Source organism: Brassica rapa, unplaced genomic scaffold (assembly GCF_000309985.2).
Source record: "Brassica rapa cultivar Chiifu-401-42 unplaced genomic scaffold, CAAS_Brap_v3.01 Scaffold0745, whole genome shotgun sequence".
NCBI classification, from domain to species: Eukaryota; Viridiplantae; Streptophyta; class Magnoliopsida; order Brassicales; family Brassicaceae; genus Brassica; species Brassica rapa.
In genome coordinates this window covers 7,070-23,227 of record NW_022610685.1, presented here as the reverse complement: position 1 = coordinate 23,227, position 16,158 = coordinate 7,070, and the positions used below count along the sequence as shown (strand labels likewise).

Here is a 16,158-nt window from a genome sequence, read left to right as displayed (position 1 = left end):
AGGGATCCTTCAAACTGGGTAAACACGATAGTGTACTACAATGCCCAGGCTGTGGAGCATCCTTCTCAAGCCGTGTGTTCCTTTGCTGAATTTCCAGAGGAGCATTATGCCTTTATGATTAGTCTGGATGAGAGTTATGTACCAAGGACTTATGAAGAAGCTATGTTAGACAAGGAATGGAAAGAATCAGTGGAAGCTGAAGCAGGTGCTATGATCAAGAATGATACATGGTATGAGAGTGAGCTGCCTAAGAGAAAGAAGGCTGTATCTAGTAGATGGATCTTCACAATCAAGTATCTAGCAAATGGACAGATTGATAGGAAGAAGACCAGATTGGTTGCAAGAGGATTTACACAGACCTATGGAGAGGATTACATTGATACCTTTGCACCAGTAGCTAAGCTGCACACAGTTCAGATTGTGTTGTCCATTGCAACAAACTTGGAGTGGGATTTGTGGCAAATGGATGTGAAGAATGCTTTCTTACAAGGTGAGCTAGAGGATGAGGTATACATGCTTCCTCCTCCTGGTCTTGAGCATCTAGTAAAACCAGGAAATGTTTTGAGATTGAAGAAGGCAATATATGGGCTTAAGCAGTCTCCTAGAGCTTGGTACAGGAAGCTGAGTACAACTCTCAATGGGAGAGGATTCAGGAAGTCTGAACTAGATCATACACTCTTCACTTTGGTTACTCCATCAGGGATCATTGTGATACTGGTATATGTGGATGATTTGATTATCACAGGGAGTGATAAGGCTGGGATTAAAGCCACTAAAGAGTTCCTCAAGTCTGTGTTTGATATCAAAGACTTGGGAGAGATGAAGTATTTCTTGGGGATTGAGATATGCAGATCCAAGGAGGGTTTGTTTATGTGTCAAAGGAAGTATACAATGGATATGCTGAAGAGACTGATGTACTTGGAGGAAAGGTAGCCAAGACACCTCTTGAAGAGGGGTATAAGGTCTTACGTGAGGGGGAGGTTGAAGAGAACAAGTTGTTTGAGGATGCTAAGCTGTATAGGAAGATGGTTGGCAAGCTGATCTACTTGACTATTACCAGGCCAGATATATGCTTTGCTGTGAATCAAGTGAGTCAACATATGCAAGCGCCAAAGGTCCATCACTGGAAGATGGTTGATAGGATACTAAGGTATCTGAGTGGAACGGCTGGACAAGGAGTTTGGATGGGTTGTAATGGCAGTACAGAAGTGGTTGGGTATTGTGATGCTGATTGGGCAGGAGATAGAGTGGACAGGAGATCAACTACTGGGTATTGTACATTCATTGGAGGGAACTTGGTTACTTGGAAGAGTAAGAAGCAGAAGGTTATCTCTTGTTCAAGTGCTGAAGCTGAGTATAGAGCCATGTTGAAGCTGACAAACGAGTTGGTGTGGATCAAGGGGATCTTGAAGCATTTGGAGATTGAGCAGAGTACTCCTATGACTATGCATTGTGACAATCAAGCAGCTATCCACATTGCCTCCAACTCAGTGTTTCATGAGAGAACAAAGCACAGAGAGGTGGATTGTCATAAGGTGAGGCAGATGATTATCCTAGGAGTGATTCTGCCATGTTATACAAGAAGTGAAGATCAGCTTGCAGATGTGTTTACCAAGGCAGCGAGATTGAAGACAATGGAGTCCATACTATCCAGGCTTGGACTCATTTATCACTTTTAGTGATGTTTAGAGTGATCTGAGTATTTAAGAAAGATTAGAAGAGATTTAGAGAAGATTAAAGTATAAAATGAGATTAAGAGTCTAAAGTAAGAACTTCAGAGAGACTAAGAGAGACTCATAACTTGCTTGATCTTATTAATGAGAGTGTTTACACTTATATATGAAGCTTAAGACACTAGGGTTTCGATTGCATAAAGGAGAAAGCATGTGAAGTCAAGATACAGCTAAGGGCGCATTTGAATCCTTCCAATGAGAGTCTCCACATGTGTAAGGCATCTTTGAATATGCCTTTACCTTTCCAGCTCTTGCCAGACTGTCAGACGCGCTCCTCCTTATCCTCTCAACGTTCGGATCAAGCTCAGCCTTAAGGTAAAGTAACTCTAGCTAGTTTACTCTTTACCTGAGCTGAGTAACTTCTTAACTGCGCATGATGGTACGGCCTGATCGTCCGTACCCTTTGCCCTATCCGTACAGTCCGTACATGATGCTTCCATCTTCCTCTCTAATGCTTCTACACTTCCTAAGGTCTCCTCTTCATACCATAAGGCTCTCATCTTAACACTCCCCCTCAAGCTTAGCTTTGTGAAAGTCTAAGCTTGGACAGCCATGAGATCTTCCTCATTAAAAACCTCACTAAGGAAAACCCATTGGGATAAAACCTTAATGAGGGAAAAAGAGTAAAGATCTCACAGCTAAGGGGATCAGCTCCTTCTCTTCTCAAGATCTATGAGTCCCAATCTAATGTGAATGGACTCCATAGTCTTTTGTCTTGCAGCCTTGGTGAACACATCAGCCAACTGATCTTCACTTCTCGTATAGCAAGGTAAGATCACTCCAAGCACAATCATCTGTCTCACCTTGTGGCAATCAACCTCAATGTGCTTGGTTCTCTCATGAAACACCGAGTTGGATGCAATGTGAATGGCAGCTTGATTGTCACAATGCATTGTCATTGGAGTGGCTTGATCAATCTCAGTGCTTCAAGATGCCTTTGATCCACACCAACTCGTTTGTGAGCTTCAGCATGGCTCTATACTCAGCTTCAGCACTTGAACATGACACCACCTTCTGCTTCTTGCTCTTCCAAGTCACCAAGTTGCCTCCAATGAATGTGCAATAGCCGGTGGTTGATCTTCTGTCAGCTCTATCTCCTGCCCAATCAGCATCACAATAGCCCACCACTTCTGAGCTTCCATTGCATCCCATCCAAACCCCTTGATCCGGCGAGCCATTTAGATACATCAGCAGCCTCTCCACCATACGCCAATGATGTTCCTTGGGAAGCTGCATGTGTTGACTCACCTGATTCACAGCAAAGCATATATCAGGTCTTGTGATGGTAAGATAAATCAATTTGCCAACAAGTTTTCTATAGAGTTTAGGATCATGAAATGGCTTGCTGTCTTCAATCTCCCCCTCTCTTGGTACTTTGTAGCCATCCTCCATTGGCATCCTTGCTGTCTTGCCTCCATAAGCACCTGCATCTTTCAAAAGATCAAGTGTATACTTTCTTTGGGACATGAACAAACCTTCCTTGGATCTACAAATCTCAATTCCAAGGAAGTATTTCATTTCTCCCAAGTCTTTGATTTCAAACATAGTCTTTAGAAACTCCTTGGTTGCTTTGATACCTTCCTTATCACTTCCTGTGATAATGATATCATCCACATACACAAGGAGAGCAACCATACCTGAGGGTGTCGTGAGTGTAAAAAGAGTGTGATCCAACTCTGACTTCTTGAAGCCTCGGCCGTTCAAAGTTGTGCTCAACTTGTTATACCAAGCTCTTGGTGATTGCTTCAACCCATAAATAGCTTTCTTTAGCCTCAGTACATTCCCTCTCTTCACTAGATGTTCCAGGCCTGATGGAGGATACATATAGACTTCATCCTCAAGTTCTCCTTGTAGAAATGCATTCTTTACATCCATTTGCCACAATCCCCATCCAAGGTTCACAGCCAAGCTTAAAACAATCCTAATGGTGTGTAGCTTGGCCACTGGTGCAAATGTTTCAATGTAATCCTCTCCATATGTCTGAGTGAACCCTCTAGCTACTAGTCTAGTCTTCTTCCTCTCAATCGACCCATCAGCCTTGTACTTGATTGTAAAGATCCATCTACTAGACACAGCTTTCTTCCCTTTTGGTAGTTCACTCTCATACCATGTATCATTCTTTATCATAGCTCCTGCCTCAGCTCCTACTGATTCCTTCCATTCCTTATCCTCCATTGCCTCTTCATAGCTTCTTGGAATGTGATTCTCATCCAAGTTTACCATGAATGCGCAATGTGCTTCTGGATATTGAGCAAAAGAACACACGGCCTGAGTAGGATGCTTCACAGCTTGGGCATTGTAGTACACTCTTGTGTTTACCCAACTGGAAGGATCCTTTCTCAGCCTTGTACTTCTTCTCAATACTGGCCCTTCTTGCGCCATCTCTTGTTCTTCTTCTTGTGGCAGCACACTTGTTTCAGATCTTTCTTCTCCTAGCTGACTTGCTTCAGCTCCTTCTTCCCTTAGCTGACTCTCTTCAGCTCCTTCTTCTTGATCATTTGATTCCACAGCTTGATCATGAGAGCCAGAACTCTCTTCTCTACTTGTTTCTTCACGGTTTGGAGTTCTTGTTTCATTCCCCCCCTCATGCTCAAGGTTGGAAGTCTGATGATCCGGGACTGGGGTAGTGCTTCTCCCCCCTTGATGTCCTTGATTCATGTTGATTCCAAGGCCTTCTAGGATAATCCTCAAGGTTTCAGCTCTATCAGAGGTAAGATCCTTCAAGTCTTCTTGAATCTGTTCCTCATAATATCCTTTCTCTTCAACAAACTTCACTTCTCTAGATACTAACACTCTCCTTGTGTTAGGATCATAGCACTTGTATCCTTTCTGACTTGATGAGTATCCAATGAACATTGCCTTTGAACTCTTAGCTTCTAGCTTGTTTCTTATCTCTCCAGGCACCATCACAAAACACAAACACCCAAAGACCTTCATATGCTCGAGAGAAGGCTTGTACTGATTCAGTACCTCAAATGGTGATTGTCCTTGAAGGATCAGAGTTGGTGTCCTGTTGATGAGATAACACGCCGTAGCAACAGCATCACTCCAAAACTTCTTAGGCACATTGGATTGAAACATCATGGACCTGGCTACTTCCATCAAATGCCTGTTCTTCCTCTCAGCCACACCATTCTGTTGTGGTGTATAGGGACAGCTTGTCTGATGAAGATTCCATGCTGAGCTAGGTGTAGCTTGAATGCTTGTCCCGTGTACTCTCCTCCATTATCTGACCTGAAAATCTTTATCTTGGCATTGTAATGGTTAGTCACATAGGATTGAAAATTTTTAAATGCATCAAGTACCCTATCTTTGGTTGGAATTAAGGTTAACCAGGTGTATTTGGATTTTTCATCAATGAAAGTTACATAATACTTATGGTTTTCTCTAGATAGGCAAGGTGCAGTCCAAACATCAGAATGAATAAGATCAAAACACTTTTCATAAACAGTAGTAGACTTGGTAAAGACAGTTCTACAATGCTTGCCTAAAATGCAAGCTTCACAATCATTATTCTCAAAGGAAACACCTGGCAACATCAGTTTTAAAGCCTTATTATGAGGGTGTCCTAATCTAGCATGCCACAATGCATTTTTACTTAAACCAGAACTAGAAACAGAAGTAAACGAGCAGCTATATCTAGAAACAGGAGTGAGATCTTCAAGTAAATATAGCTCTCCTTTAGTCACTCCCTTTCCAATCATCTTGCTGCTTTTAATATCCTGAAACTTCACATCATTAGGACTGAATATAACATTGCATTGCAAATCAGTAGCACATTTCTTAACAGATAACAAGTTTGATGTAAATTCAGGCATATAAAAAGCTTTAGTTTCCTTATCAAATAGTTTAAGACTTCCTATTCCTCTAATAGGAATCTTATCTCCATTAGCAATCAGTACATTTCCATTCATTGGCACAATGTTTTTAATTAAGCTAGTGTCACTTATCATATGATGAGATGCACCTGAATCAATCACTAATGGCTTAATGTCATGAGAACTAGCAATATGCGCAAGGATACTAGATGGTTTGAATGCATGATCATTTCTAGCAAAGTTTGCAATCCTAGATTGATTTACCATTTCTATCAAGCTCTCATGCATCCTATCAGTTCTAGTTAGATTCTCATAGTTCTCTACCACCCTAGCACCAAAAGAATACCCAAAGATGTTACCATTCTCCTTGAACATCTTAATGAGAGCATCAAGGTCGGATCTCCTTAGATACTCTTGATCATTGTTCCCACGGTTGCTTGATGCTCCAGTGTAGGCTACAAGAGACTTTCCATCACCTGCCTCACGCCCATCTATCTCCTTTCCTTTGCTTGTACCAGCTCCACTTGTACCATCCGAGACATTAGCCCTTGCCTCACGGTCCTTCATGAACTTAGCCGGCTTGAGGTGAGGATGGAGTATCCAGCATTGGCTCTTCTTGTGGCCATGCTTCTTGCAGTGATCACAACTCCCATTGAACCTCCTCTCCTCAAACTTCCCATGCGCAGCCGCAGCCTTGTTTGCTTGTGGAGCTTCACTACCTTCCTCTTGAGTTGCTTGGCTTGCAAGGGAAAGGTCTCCTTTCTTTGCAAACAACCCAATGGAGCCTTGCTCCTTCTGAATCCGCGCACACACATCCTCAAGATCAGGTAGAGTGTCTTCTCTAAGCAGGTGCTGGATGAGACCGTTGTAAGCCGGGTTCAGCGTGAGGAGTAGCCCAAAGACCTTGTCTTGCTCTCTCCTCTTGTTAAGCTCATCAGCATCCGTTGTGCTTGGCCTAAGCATCTCCATCTCGGACCAGAGACTCCTGAATCTCCCTAGATGCTTGGTGAACTCCATGTCTTCTTGTACAAGGTTGTTGATGGCTTGCTTCACTTCAAACACTCGGCTTAGGTTTGACGTGTTGCCATACACCTTCTTCAAAGTATCCCACAGCTCCTTAGCAGACTCACAGTAGCTGTATGCATCCAGAATAGCCGGCTCAAGTGACGCATGAAGCACAGACATCACCAGCATGTCCTCTTGATGCCACTTCTCTTCCGCCTTGCTTGCGGCCTCACCATCATCCTCTCCTTGAGTGATGAGTTTTGGAGCTTCTCCGGGGGTGATGTGCTTCCACAACCCCTTGCTTCCCACCGTGGTTCTCACCATCCGAGACCACACCAAGTAGTTGGTTCCCTTGAAACACACAGCTACCTTCATGTTCATGTTCATCCCACTCTCCATGTTGAATGATGAACCCTCTAAGCTTCAGAAACTTTATCTTGAGTTGAATGACTTGTAGAAACCTTCACCGTCTCGATCTTCAACCTACACAGCTTCAGATGACACACCACAACCAGTCTTGAACTTGAAAAGTACCCAGAAACTCTCAAACACACAAGAACACACCAGAGTTTCTTCAAAGCTTCAACCTTGAGGCTTCAAAGAATCTCACACGACCTCAGGCTCTCACTAACCTGGCTCTGATACCATATCACTTTTAGTGATGTTTAGAGTGATCTGAGTATTTAGGAAAGATTAGAAGAGATTTAGAGAAGATTAAAGTATAAAATGAGATTAAGAGTCAAAAGTAAGAACTTGAGAGAGACTAAGAGAGACTCATAACTTGCTTGATCTTATTAATGAGAGTGTTTACACTTATATATGAAGCTTAAGACACTAGGGTTTCGATTGCATAAAGGAGAAAGCATGTGAAGTCAAGATACAGCTAAGGGCGCATTTGAATCCTTCCAATGAGAGTCTCCACATGTGTAAGGCATCTTTGAATACGCCTTTACCTTTCTAGCTCTTGCCAGACTGTCAGACGCGCTCCTCCTTATCCTCTCAACGTTCGGATCAAGCTCAGCCTTAAGGTAAAGTAACTCTAGCTAGTTTACTCTTTACCTGAGCTGAGTAACTTCTTAACTGCGCATGATGGTACGGCCTGATCGTCCGTACCCTTTGCCCTATCCGTACAGTCCGTACATGATGCTTCCATCTTCCTCTCTAATGCTTCTACACTTCCTAAGGTCTCCTCTTCATACCATAAGGCTCTCATCTTAACATCATTGATCTTACTCCCAGGAGCTGAGCCCCTTAACCATGGAGTCTCCACTCTTTTTCCCTCATCAAAGTTTTATCCCAATGGGTTTTCTTTGGTGAGGTTTTTAATGAGGGAGGTCTTCATGGTTTCCAAGCTTGACTTGTTCCACATGGTCAAGCTTAAGGGGGAGTGTTGAGATGAGGTAATAAAGAGAGGAGACATTGATAGAGAAAGAGGATTGAGGCATACAGTAACTTTGGAGTTTTACCACAGTAACTTTAGTTTTACTGTGGTAACTCAGTTAAAGCTTGGAAAGTGATCTTGCTTCACTTTGGAGAGTTTACCCACGACCAGAAGCTCTTGGATAAGGAAGGAGCAGTCTGGATAGGGTTTCCTCAAGCTAGAGAGGCTGGAGACATGCTGTAAAGTAGACAGCATCTAGTAAAAGATGCCAAAGGGATCAAGCATGTGAAGACTCCCATTGGATGCTTTTGGATGGCTCTCTTTGACTACACATGCTCTGAAACTCTTTCTTATCTCTCTGATTTCGAAATGTATTGTCTCACACACATAAATATGTTGTAAACCTCATCTTTAATAATTAATGGAGTTTTGAGTCTCTCTCTTTATTCTCTCACTAAAATCTCTTAATCTCTTGAATCTTTTCATCTGATTATCTCTGATTATTTGTATCATGCTCTAATACACAAAAGTGTAAAATAAAGTGGTGGAGAATCACCAGGAAGTTGAATAAATCTCATAGGAGTTGGCAAGAAGAAGTTATCCCACTTTCAAATCAGGTGATTCCAGTTTCCCAGTTTGGGAATAAGACAGCTTCTTCGTCGTTCCAATCAAACCAGGATGACTCACTTTGTGAGAAGCTTGATTTGGATACATAAAGTGGTGGAGAATCACCAGGAAGTTGAATAAATCTCATAGGAGTTGGCAAGAAGAAGTTATCCCACTATCAAATCAGGTGATTCCAGTTTTCCAGTTTGGGAATAGGACAGCTTCATCGTCGTTCCAATCAAACCAGGATGAATCACTTTGTGAGAAGCTTGATTTGGATACCTAAAGTGGTGGAGAATCACCAGGAAGTTGAATAAATCTCATAGGAGTTGGCAAGAAGAAGTTATCCCACTTTCAAATCAGGTGATTCCAGTTTCCCAGTTTGGGAATAAGACAGCTTCATCGTCGTTCCAATCAAACCAGGATGAATCACTTTGTGAGAAGCTTGATATGGATACATAAAATGGTGGAGAATCACCAGGGAGTTGAATAAATCTCATAGGAGTTGGCAAGAAGAAGTTATCCCACATTCAAATCAGGTGATTCTAGTTTCCCAGTTTGGGAATAGCACAGCTTCATCGTCGTTCCAATCAAACTAGGATGAATCTCTTTGAGAGAAGCTTGATTTGGATACATAAAGTGGTGGAGAATCACCAGGAAGTTGAATAATTCTCATAGGAGTTGGCAAGAAGAAGTTATCCCACTTTCAAATCAGGTGATTCCAGTTTCCCAGTTTGGGAATAAGACAGCTTCTTCGTCGTTCCAATCAAACCAGGATGACTCACTTTGTGAGAAGCTTGATTTGGATACATAAAGTGGTGGAGAATCACCAGGAAGTTGAATAAATCTCATAGGAGTTGGGAAGAAGAAGTTATACCATTTTCAAATCAGGTGATTCCAGTTTCCCAGTTTGGGAATAAGACAGCTTCTTCGTCGTTCCAATCAAACCAGGATGAATCACTTTGTGAGAATCTTGATATGTGTTGAAATGAGTTGAGTATAAGCAAGGGAAGTGATTGGGGTATAAGGAGGCATTAGGAGAAGGATGGGTTAAGGAAAGGATGAGGTATGAAGTCGACCAGTCCGTACAATCCGTACTGACCGTACTGGCCGTACAGGCCGTACCTTCCCGGGTCGACTTCATCATCAAGCAAAACTTACCATCCTTACCCAAGTTACTTTGGAGAGTTACAGTGAGTGTTAAGAAGCCTTGTGACCGTTGAAAGGAAGAAAGGAGACGCGGAGAAGACAGGCTGGCATAGCTGTAAAGTGATCAGCATCTTGGAATATGCTGAAAGTGTGTGAAGCATTCCATTGGCTAGTTCAAACCATCCGCTCCCTTTAGCTTTGACTACACATGCTTTACCTTATCTCTTAAGCTGAAACCCTAGTCTTTCCTTAGCTATATATTGTAACTCTTGGTGATTAATGAAAGTAACACACGAGTTTATGAGTCTCTCTCTCTAGTTCATCATGATAATCTCATACACTTTCTCTTAAACACTCTAATCTCTCTTAAATCTCTCTTAGACTTCTCAATACCTTTCATATTCTCTAAAGTCATATGGTATCAGAGCCAGGTTGGCTGTGGTATTGAGATCTTGTGTTCTTCAGCTTCAGATAAAAGTTCTTTCTTGTTAGATTCTAAACCAAGTTCAAGCAAATCAAGATGGGAGGAAACAAGGTCATTACGGTTCCGATTTCACTCAAGGGTGGGGGAAACTACCTGTTGTGGTCTAGGCTTGTGAAGACAGCCATTGGGAGGCTAGGGTTATGGGGTCACATCACAGATGAAGCTCCAGCACCAGTGGCCAGTGAGGAAGAAGGTGGAAGAGAGCTCGCGGTTGCTGATGGAAAGAAGTGGATTCAAGATGACTTGATGGTGCTATCTGTGCTGCAAGGATCACTTGAAGAACATCTCTTGGAAGCCTACAGCTACTGTGAGACTCCAAAACACCTGTGGGAGGTACTCCAAAAGACTTTTGGGAACGTTACCAATCTGAACCGTGTGTATGAGATCAAGAAAGCTATCAACACACTGGTACAAGATGGAGAGGAGTTCACCAAGCATTTGGGCAAGTATAGATCCTTGTGGTCTGAGCTTGAATCATTGAGGCCAAGCACGGCTGATCAGGAGCTACTCATGGAGAGGAGGGAACAGGATCAGGTGTTTGGGTTGCTGTTGACGTTGGATCCTCCGTTCAATGATGTGATCAAACACATGCTGAGGATGCCAAGTCTTCCATCCATGGAGGAAGTGTGTGCACAGCTTCAGAAGGATGAAGGGTCTCTTGGTCTCTTCGGAAGCAAGGGAGACGTAGCTCTAGCCAACAAGGCTGAGGAAGGAGCGCAAGCTAACCGTGCAGCATACAAAACTGATGAGAGGAAGTATGGTGATGAGAGGAGGTTTGGAGGCAACTGTGATCACTGCAAGAAGCCGGGACACAAGAGGAGCCAGTGCTGGATCCTTCATCCCCATCTCAAGCCGGCCAAGTTCAACAAGGATCGAGAAGCCAGAGCTAACCTGTCTACTGAAGCAAGTGAAGCCGGTCCATCAGGAGCAGGCTCAAGTGCACAAGTGGGTGAAAGCGCAGGCAAGGCAATGGCAACTCACTACACGGCCGCAAAGAGTTTGGAGCATGAAGTGATCCGCAAATCTGACATTGATGCCCTCATCAAAGCTCTTAAGGAGTCTGGTACATTCGGAAACACTCTTGGTTACTCTTATACTGCTCACATGATGCCTAGGAATGAGAATAGGTTGATAGATATCATTGAGAAATTAAAACTGAGAAATGAATCACCTAGAACTCATCTTGCTAGAGGCATAAAACCATTGATTGTTGACTCTGGTGCATCTCATCACATGATTAGTGATGATAGCTTGATCAAAAACATAGAACCTGCTCATGGACATGTAATGATTGCAAATGGAGATAGAATTCCCATTAAAGGTGTAGGAGACCTAAAGCTATTTGATAAGAACTCTAAAGCATTTTACATGCCTGATTTTACCTCTAATCTCTTATCTGTTAAAAGATGTACCAATGATCTACAATGCAATGTTATCTTTAGTCCTAACAATGTGACATTTCAGGATATTGAGAGCAATAAGTTGATCGGACAAGGAGTAACCAAGGGGGATCTTTATGTACTTGAAGACATTAACCCCATTTCTAGTTGTTTGCTGAGTTCTGTTTTAAGTAAAGGTGCATTATGGCATTCTAGGCTAGGACATCCACATGTTAGAGCCTTAAGCTTAATGTTTCCAGGTGTCATGTTTAAAAATAATGATTGTGAGGCTTGTATTTTGGGAAAACATTGTAAGACTGTTTTTAAAAGATCTACTACTATCTATGATAAGTGTTTTGATCTTGTTCACTCTGATGTATGGACTGCTCCCTGCTTATCTAGAGATAATTACAAGTACTTTGTCACATTTATAGATGAGAAATCTAAATACACCTGGATAACACTCATTAAAACAAAGGATAGGTTTTGATGCATTTAAAAACTTCCAATCTTATGTATCTAACCAGTATAATGCCAAGATTAAGATTTTCAGGTCTGATAATGGTGGAGAATATACTGGCAATGCATTCAGAGTCACCTAGCTCAACATGGGATTCTACATCAGACAAGTTGTCCATACACTCCTCAACAGAACGGTGTAGCTGAGAGAAAGAATAGACACCTAATGGAGGTGGCAAGGTCTATGATGTTTCATACGAGTGTGCCTAAGAGATTCTGGAGTGATGCTGTGATCTCGGCTTGTTCTCTAATCAATAGGATACCAACCAAGATCCTGGAAGATCAAGCTCCTTATGAAGTTCTAAACAGTAGCAAGCCTGTGCTGGATCACTTAAGAGTCTTTGGGTGTGTGTGCTTTGTACTTGTACCCGGGGAGCTAAGGAATAAGCTAGAAGCAAAGAGCACAAGAGCCATGTTCATTGGTTACTCAACGTCACAAAAGGGATACAAATGCTATGATTCAGAAGCCAGGAGAGTTCTTGTGTCTAGAGATGTGAAGTTCTTGGAGGATAAGAGCTTTTATGGAGATAGAAAGTGGGAGGATCTTGAAGATTTGTCTCAACCATCTGATCGAGCTACAAGTCTTAGGCGTGTACTGGAAGGACTTGGAATCAACATGTCCCAGGATCAGCAACCATCAAAGGAGAATGAAGCTGAAGAACCATCACACCATGATCATGAGGGGGGAAATGAGGCTGAGCCTGAAGATCATGAGGATCAAGACTCAGATAGTCATGGTCAAGGTGTGATACAAAGAGAGGAAGAATCCATACAAGAAGATCATGTGGAACCAAATGAAGTAGAAAGAGAAGCAGTTCAGCCTACGGTGGTCCAGCCTACGGTGGTGGAAGTGGAACAAGCCCCATTAAGGAGAAGCACACGGCTAAAGAGAGATGCTTCCAACTGGGTAAACACGAGAGTGTACTACAATGCTCAGGCTGTGAAGCATCCCTCTCAGGCTGTGTGCTCATTTGCGAGTTACCCAAAGGAACATTGTGCATTCATTACAAGTTTAGATGAGAGCAGTGTACCAAGATCATATGAGGAAGCAATGTTACATGAAGATTGGAAAGAATCAGTGGGTGATGAAGCAAATGCTATGATAAAGAATGACACTTGGTTTGAGAGTGAGCTGCCAAGAGGGAAGAAGGCAGTAACAAGCAAGTGGATATTCACTATCAAGTATCTACCTGATGGAACTATTGAGAGGAAGAAGACAAGATTGGTGGCTAGAGGATACACTCAAACATATGGGGAAGACTACATTGATACCTTTGCTCCTGTTGCCAAACTCCATACCATAAGAATTGTACTATCTCTTGCTGTGAATCTTGAGTGGGAGCTGTGGCAGATGGATGTGAAGAATGCCTTTCTTCAAGGAGAGCTAGAGGATGAAGTGTATATGCATCCTCCACCGGGTCTAGAGCACCTTGTGAAACCTGGAAATGTATTGAGACTCAAGAAGGCTATCTATGGGTTGAAGCAATCTCCTAGAGCATGGTATAACAAACTGAGCACTACCTTAAATGGGCGTGGGTTCAAGAAGTCTGAATTGGATCACACTCTCTTCACTCTCACTACACCCTCAGGTATCATCTGTCTACTTGTATATGTGGATGACATTATCATAACAGGTAGTGATAAGGCTGGTATAAAAGCCACCAAGGAGTTTTTGAAATCTGTGTTTGAAATCAAAGACTTAGGAGAAATGAAATACTTCCTTGGAATTGAGTTGTGTAGATCTAAGGAAGGATTGTTCATTTCCCAAAGGAAGTATACACTTGATCTTTTGAAAGATGCAGGTATACAAGGAGATAAGACAGCAAAGATGCCTCTTGAAGATGGATACAAGATTCCACGTGAGGGGGAGATTGAAGATAGCAAGGTCTTTCATGATCCAAAGCTATACAGGAAGCTGGTAGGGAAGCTCATCTACCTCACCATCACAAGACCAGACATTTGCTTTGCTGTGAACCAAGTGAGCCAGCATATGCAAGTCCCAAAGGATCATCACTGGCGCATGGTGGAGAGACTGCTCTTGTATCTGAACGGGACATCAAGCCTTGGAGTTTGGATGGGATGCAACAAGAGTACTGAAGTAGTGGGATATTGTGATGCGGATTGGGCTGGAGATAGAGCAGACAGAAGATCAACCACCGGCTACTGTACATTCATTGGAGGCAACTTGGTGACTTGGAAGAGCAAGAAGCAGAAGGTGGTGTCTTGTTCAAGTGCTGAAGCTGAGTATAGAGCAATGCTGAAGCTTACCAATGAGTTGGTATGGATCAAAGGGATCTTGAAGCATGTGGAGATAGAGCAAGCAGCCCCAATGACTATGCATTGTGATAATCAAGCGGCTATACACATTGCAACCAACTCAGTCTTCCATGAGAGAACCAAGCACATTGAAGTTGATTGTCACAAGGTGAGGCAGATGATTGCCTTGGGAGTGATATTGCCATGCTATACAAGGAGTGAGGATCAACTTGCGGATGTGTTCACCAAGGCTGCAAGACAAAAGACTATGGAGTCCATTCACATCAGATTGGGGCTCATAGATCTTTCACCAAGGAGCTGATCCCCTCTGCCATGAGGTCTTTACTCTTTTTCCCTCATCAAGGTTTTGTCCCAATGGGTTTTCCTTGGTGAGGTTTTTAATGAGGAAGATCTCATGGCTGTTCCAAGCTTGAATGGATTCTAGAATTCAAGCTTGAGGGGGAGTGTTGAAATGAGTTGAGTATAAGCAAAGGAAGTGATTGGGGTATAAGGAGGCATTAGGAGAAGGATGGGTTAAGGAAAGGATGAGGTATGAAGTCGACCAGTCCGTACAATCCGTACTGACCGTACTGGCCGTACAGGAAGTACCTTCCCGGGTCGACTTCATCATCAACCAAAACTTACCATCCTTACCCAAGTTACTTTGGAGAGTTACCGTGAGTGTTAAGAAGCCTTGTGACCGTTGAAAGGAAGAAAGGAGACGCGGAGAAGACAGGCTGGCATAGCTGTAAAGTGATCAGCATCTTGGAATATGCTGAAAGTGTGTGAAGCATTCCATTGGCTAGTTCAAACCATCCGCTCCCTTTAGCTTTGACTACACATGCTTTACCTTATCTCTTAAGCTGAAACCCTAGTCTTTCCTTAGCTATATATTGTAACTCTTGGTGATTAATGAAAGTAACACACGAGTTTATGAGTCTCTCTCTCTAGTTCATCATGATAATCTCATACACTTTCTCTTAAACACTCTAATCTCTCTTAAATCTCTCTTAGACTTCTCAATACCTTTCATATTCTCTAAAGTCATAATATGGATACATAAAGTGGTGGATAATCACCAGGAAGTTGAATAAATTTCATAGGAGTTGGCAAGAAGAAGTTATCCCACTTTCAAATCAGGTGATTCCAGTTTCCCAGTTTGGGAATAGCACAGCTTCTTCGTCGTTCCAATCAAACCAGGATGAATCTCTTTGTGAAAAGCTAAATTTGGATACATAAAGTGGTGGATAATCACCAGGAAGTTGAATAAATCTCATAGGAGTTGGCAAGAAGAAGTTATCTCACTTTCAAATCAGGTGATTCCAGTTTCCCAGTTTGGGAATAGCACAGATTCATCGTCGTTCCAATCAAACCAGGATGAATCACTTTGTGAGAAGCTTGATTTGGATACCTAAAGTGGTGGAGAATTACCAGGAAGTTAAATAAATCTCATAGGAGTTGGGAAGAAGAAGTTATCCCACTTTCAAATCAGGTGATTCCAGTTTCCCAGTTTGGGAATAAGACAGCTTCTTCGTCGTTCCAATCAAACCAGGATGAATCACTTTGTGAGAAGCTTGATATGGATACATAATGTGGTGGAAAATCACCAGGAAGTTTAATAAATCTCATAGGAGTTGGCAAGAAGAAGTTATCCCACATTCAAATCAGGTGATTCTAGTTTCCCAGTTTGGGAATAGCACAGCTTCATCGTCGTTCCAATCAAACCAGGATGAATCTCTTTGTGAGAAGCTTGATTTGGATACATAAAGTGGTGGAGAATCACCAGGAAGTTGAATAAATCTCATAGGAGTTGGCAAGAAGAAGTTAT

The 16,158-nt window shown here is 42.5% G+C and overlaps 1 protein-coding gene and 1 long non-coding RNA gene across 2 annotated transcripts; one reads left to right on the top strand and one right to left on the bottom strand.

The window, feature by feature from the left end:
- Nucleotides 1–1,961: 1,961 nt before the first annotated feature.
- On the bottom strand, nt 1,962–5,268 carry LOC117130947. The gene is made up of 2 exons (XR_004454208.1): nt 5,183–5,268; nt 1,962–2,240 (listed from the first exon to the last, which is right to left on the bottom strand). It is a non-coding gene; the product is annotated as an uncharacterized LOC117130947 (long non-coding RNA).
- A 5,249-nt stretch (nt 5,269–10,517) lies between these two features.
- Nucleotides 10,518–11,697, top strand: LOC117130948. Its single transcript, XM_033283472.1, has 2 exons — nt 10,518–11,239; nt 11,641–11,697. Exons 1-2 carry the CDS (start codon nt 10,687–10,689, stop codon nt 11,646–11,648), a joined length of 561 nt encoding a protein of 186 aa, XP_033139363.1. The 5' UTR covers nt 10,518–10,686; the 3' UTR covers nt 11,649–11,697.
- Nucleotides 11,698–16,158: the final 4,461 nt, after the last annotated feature.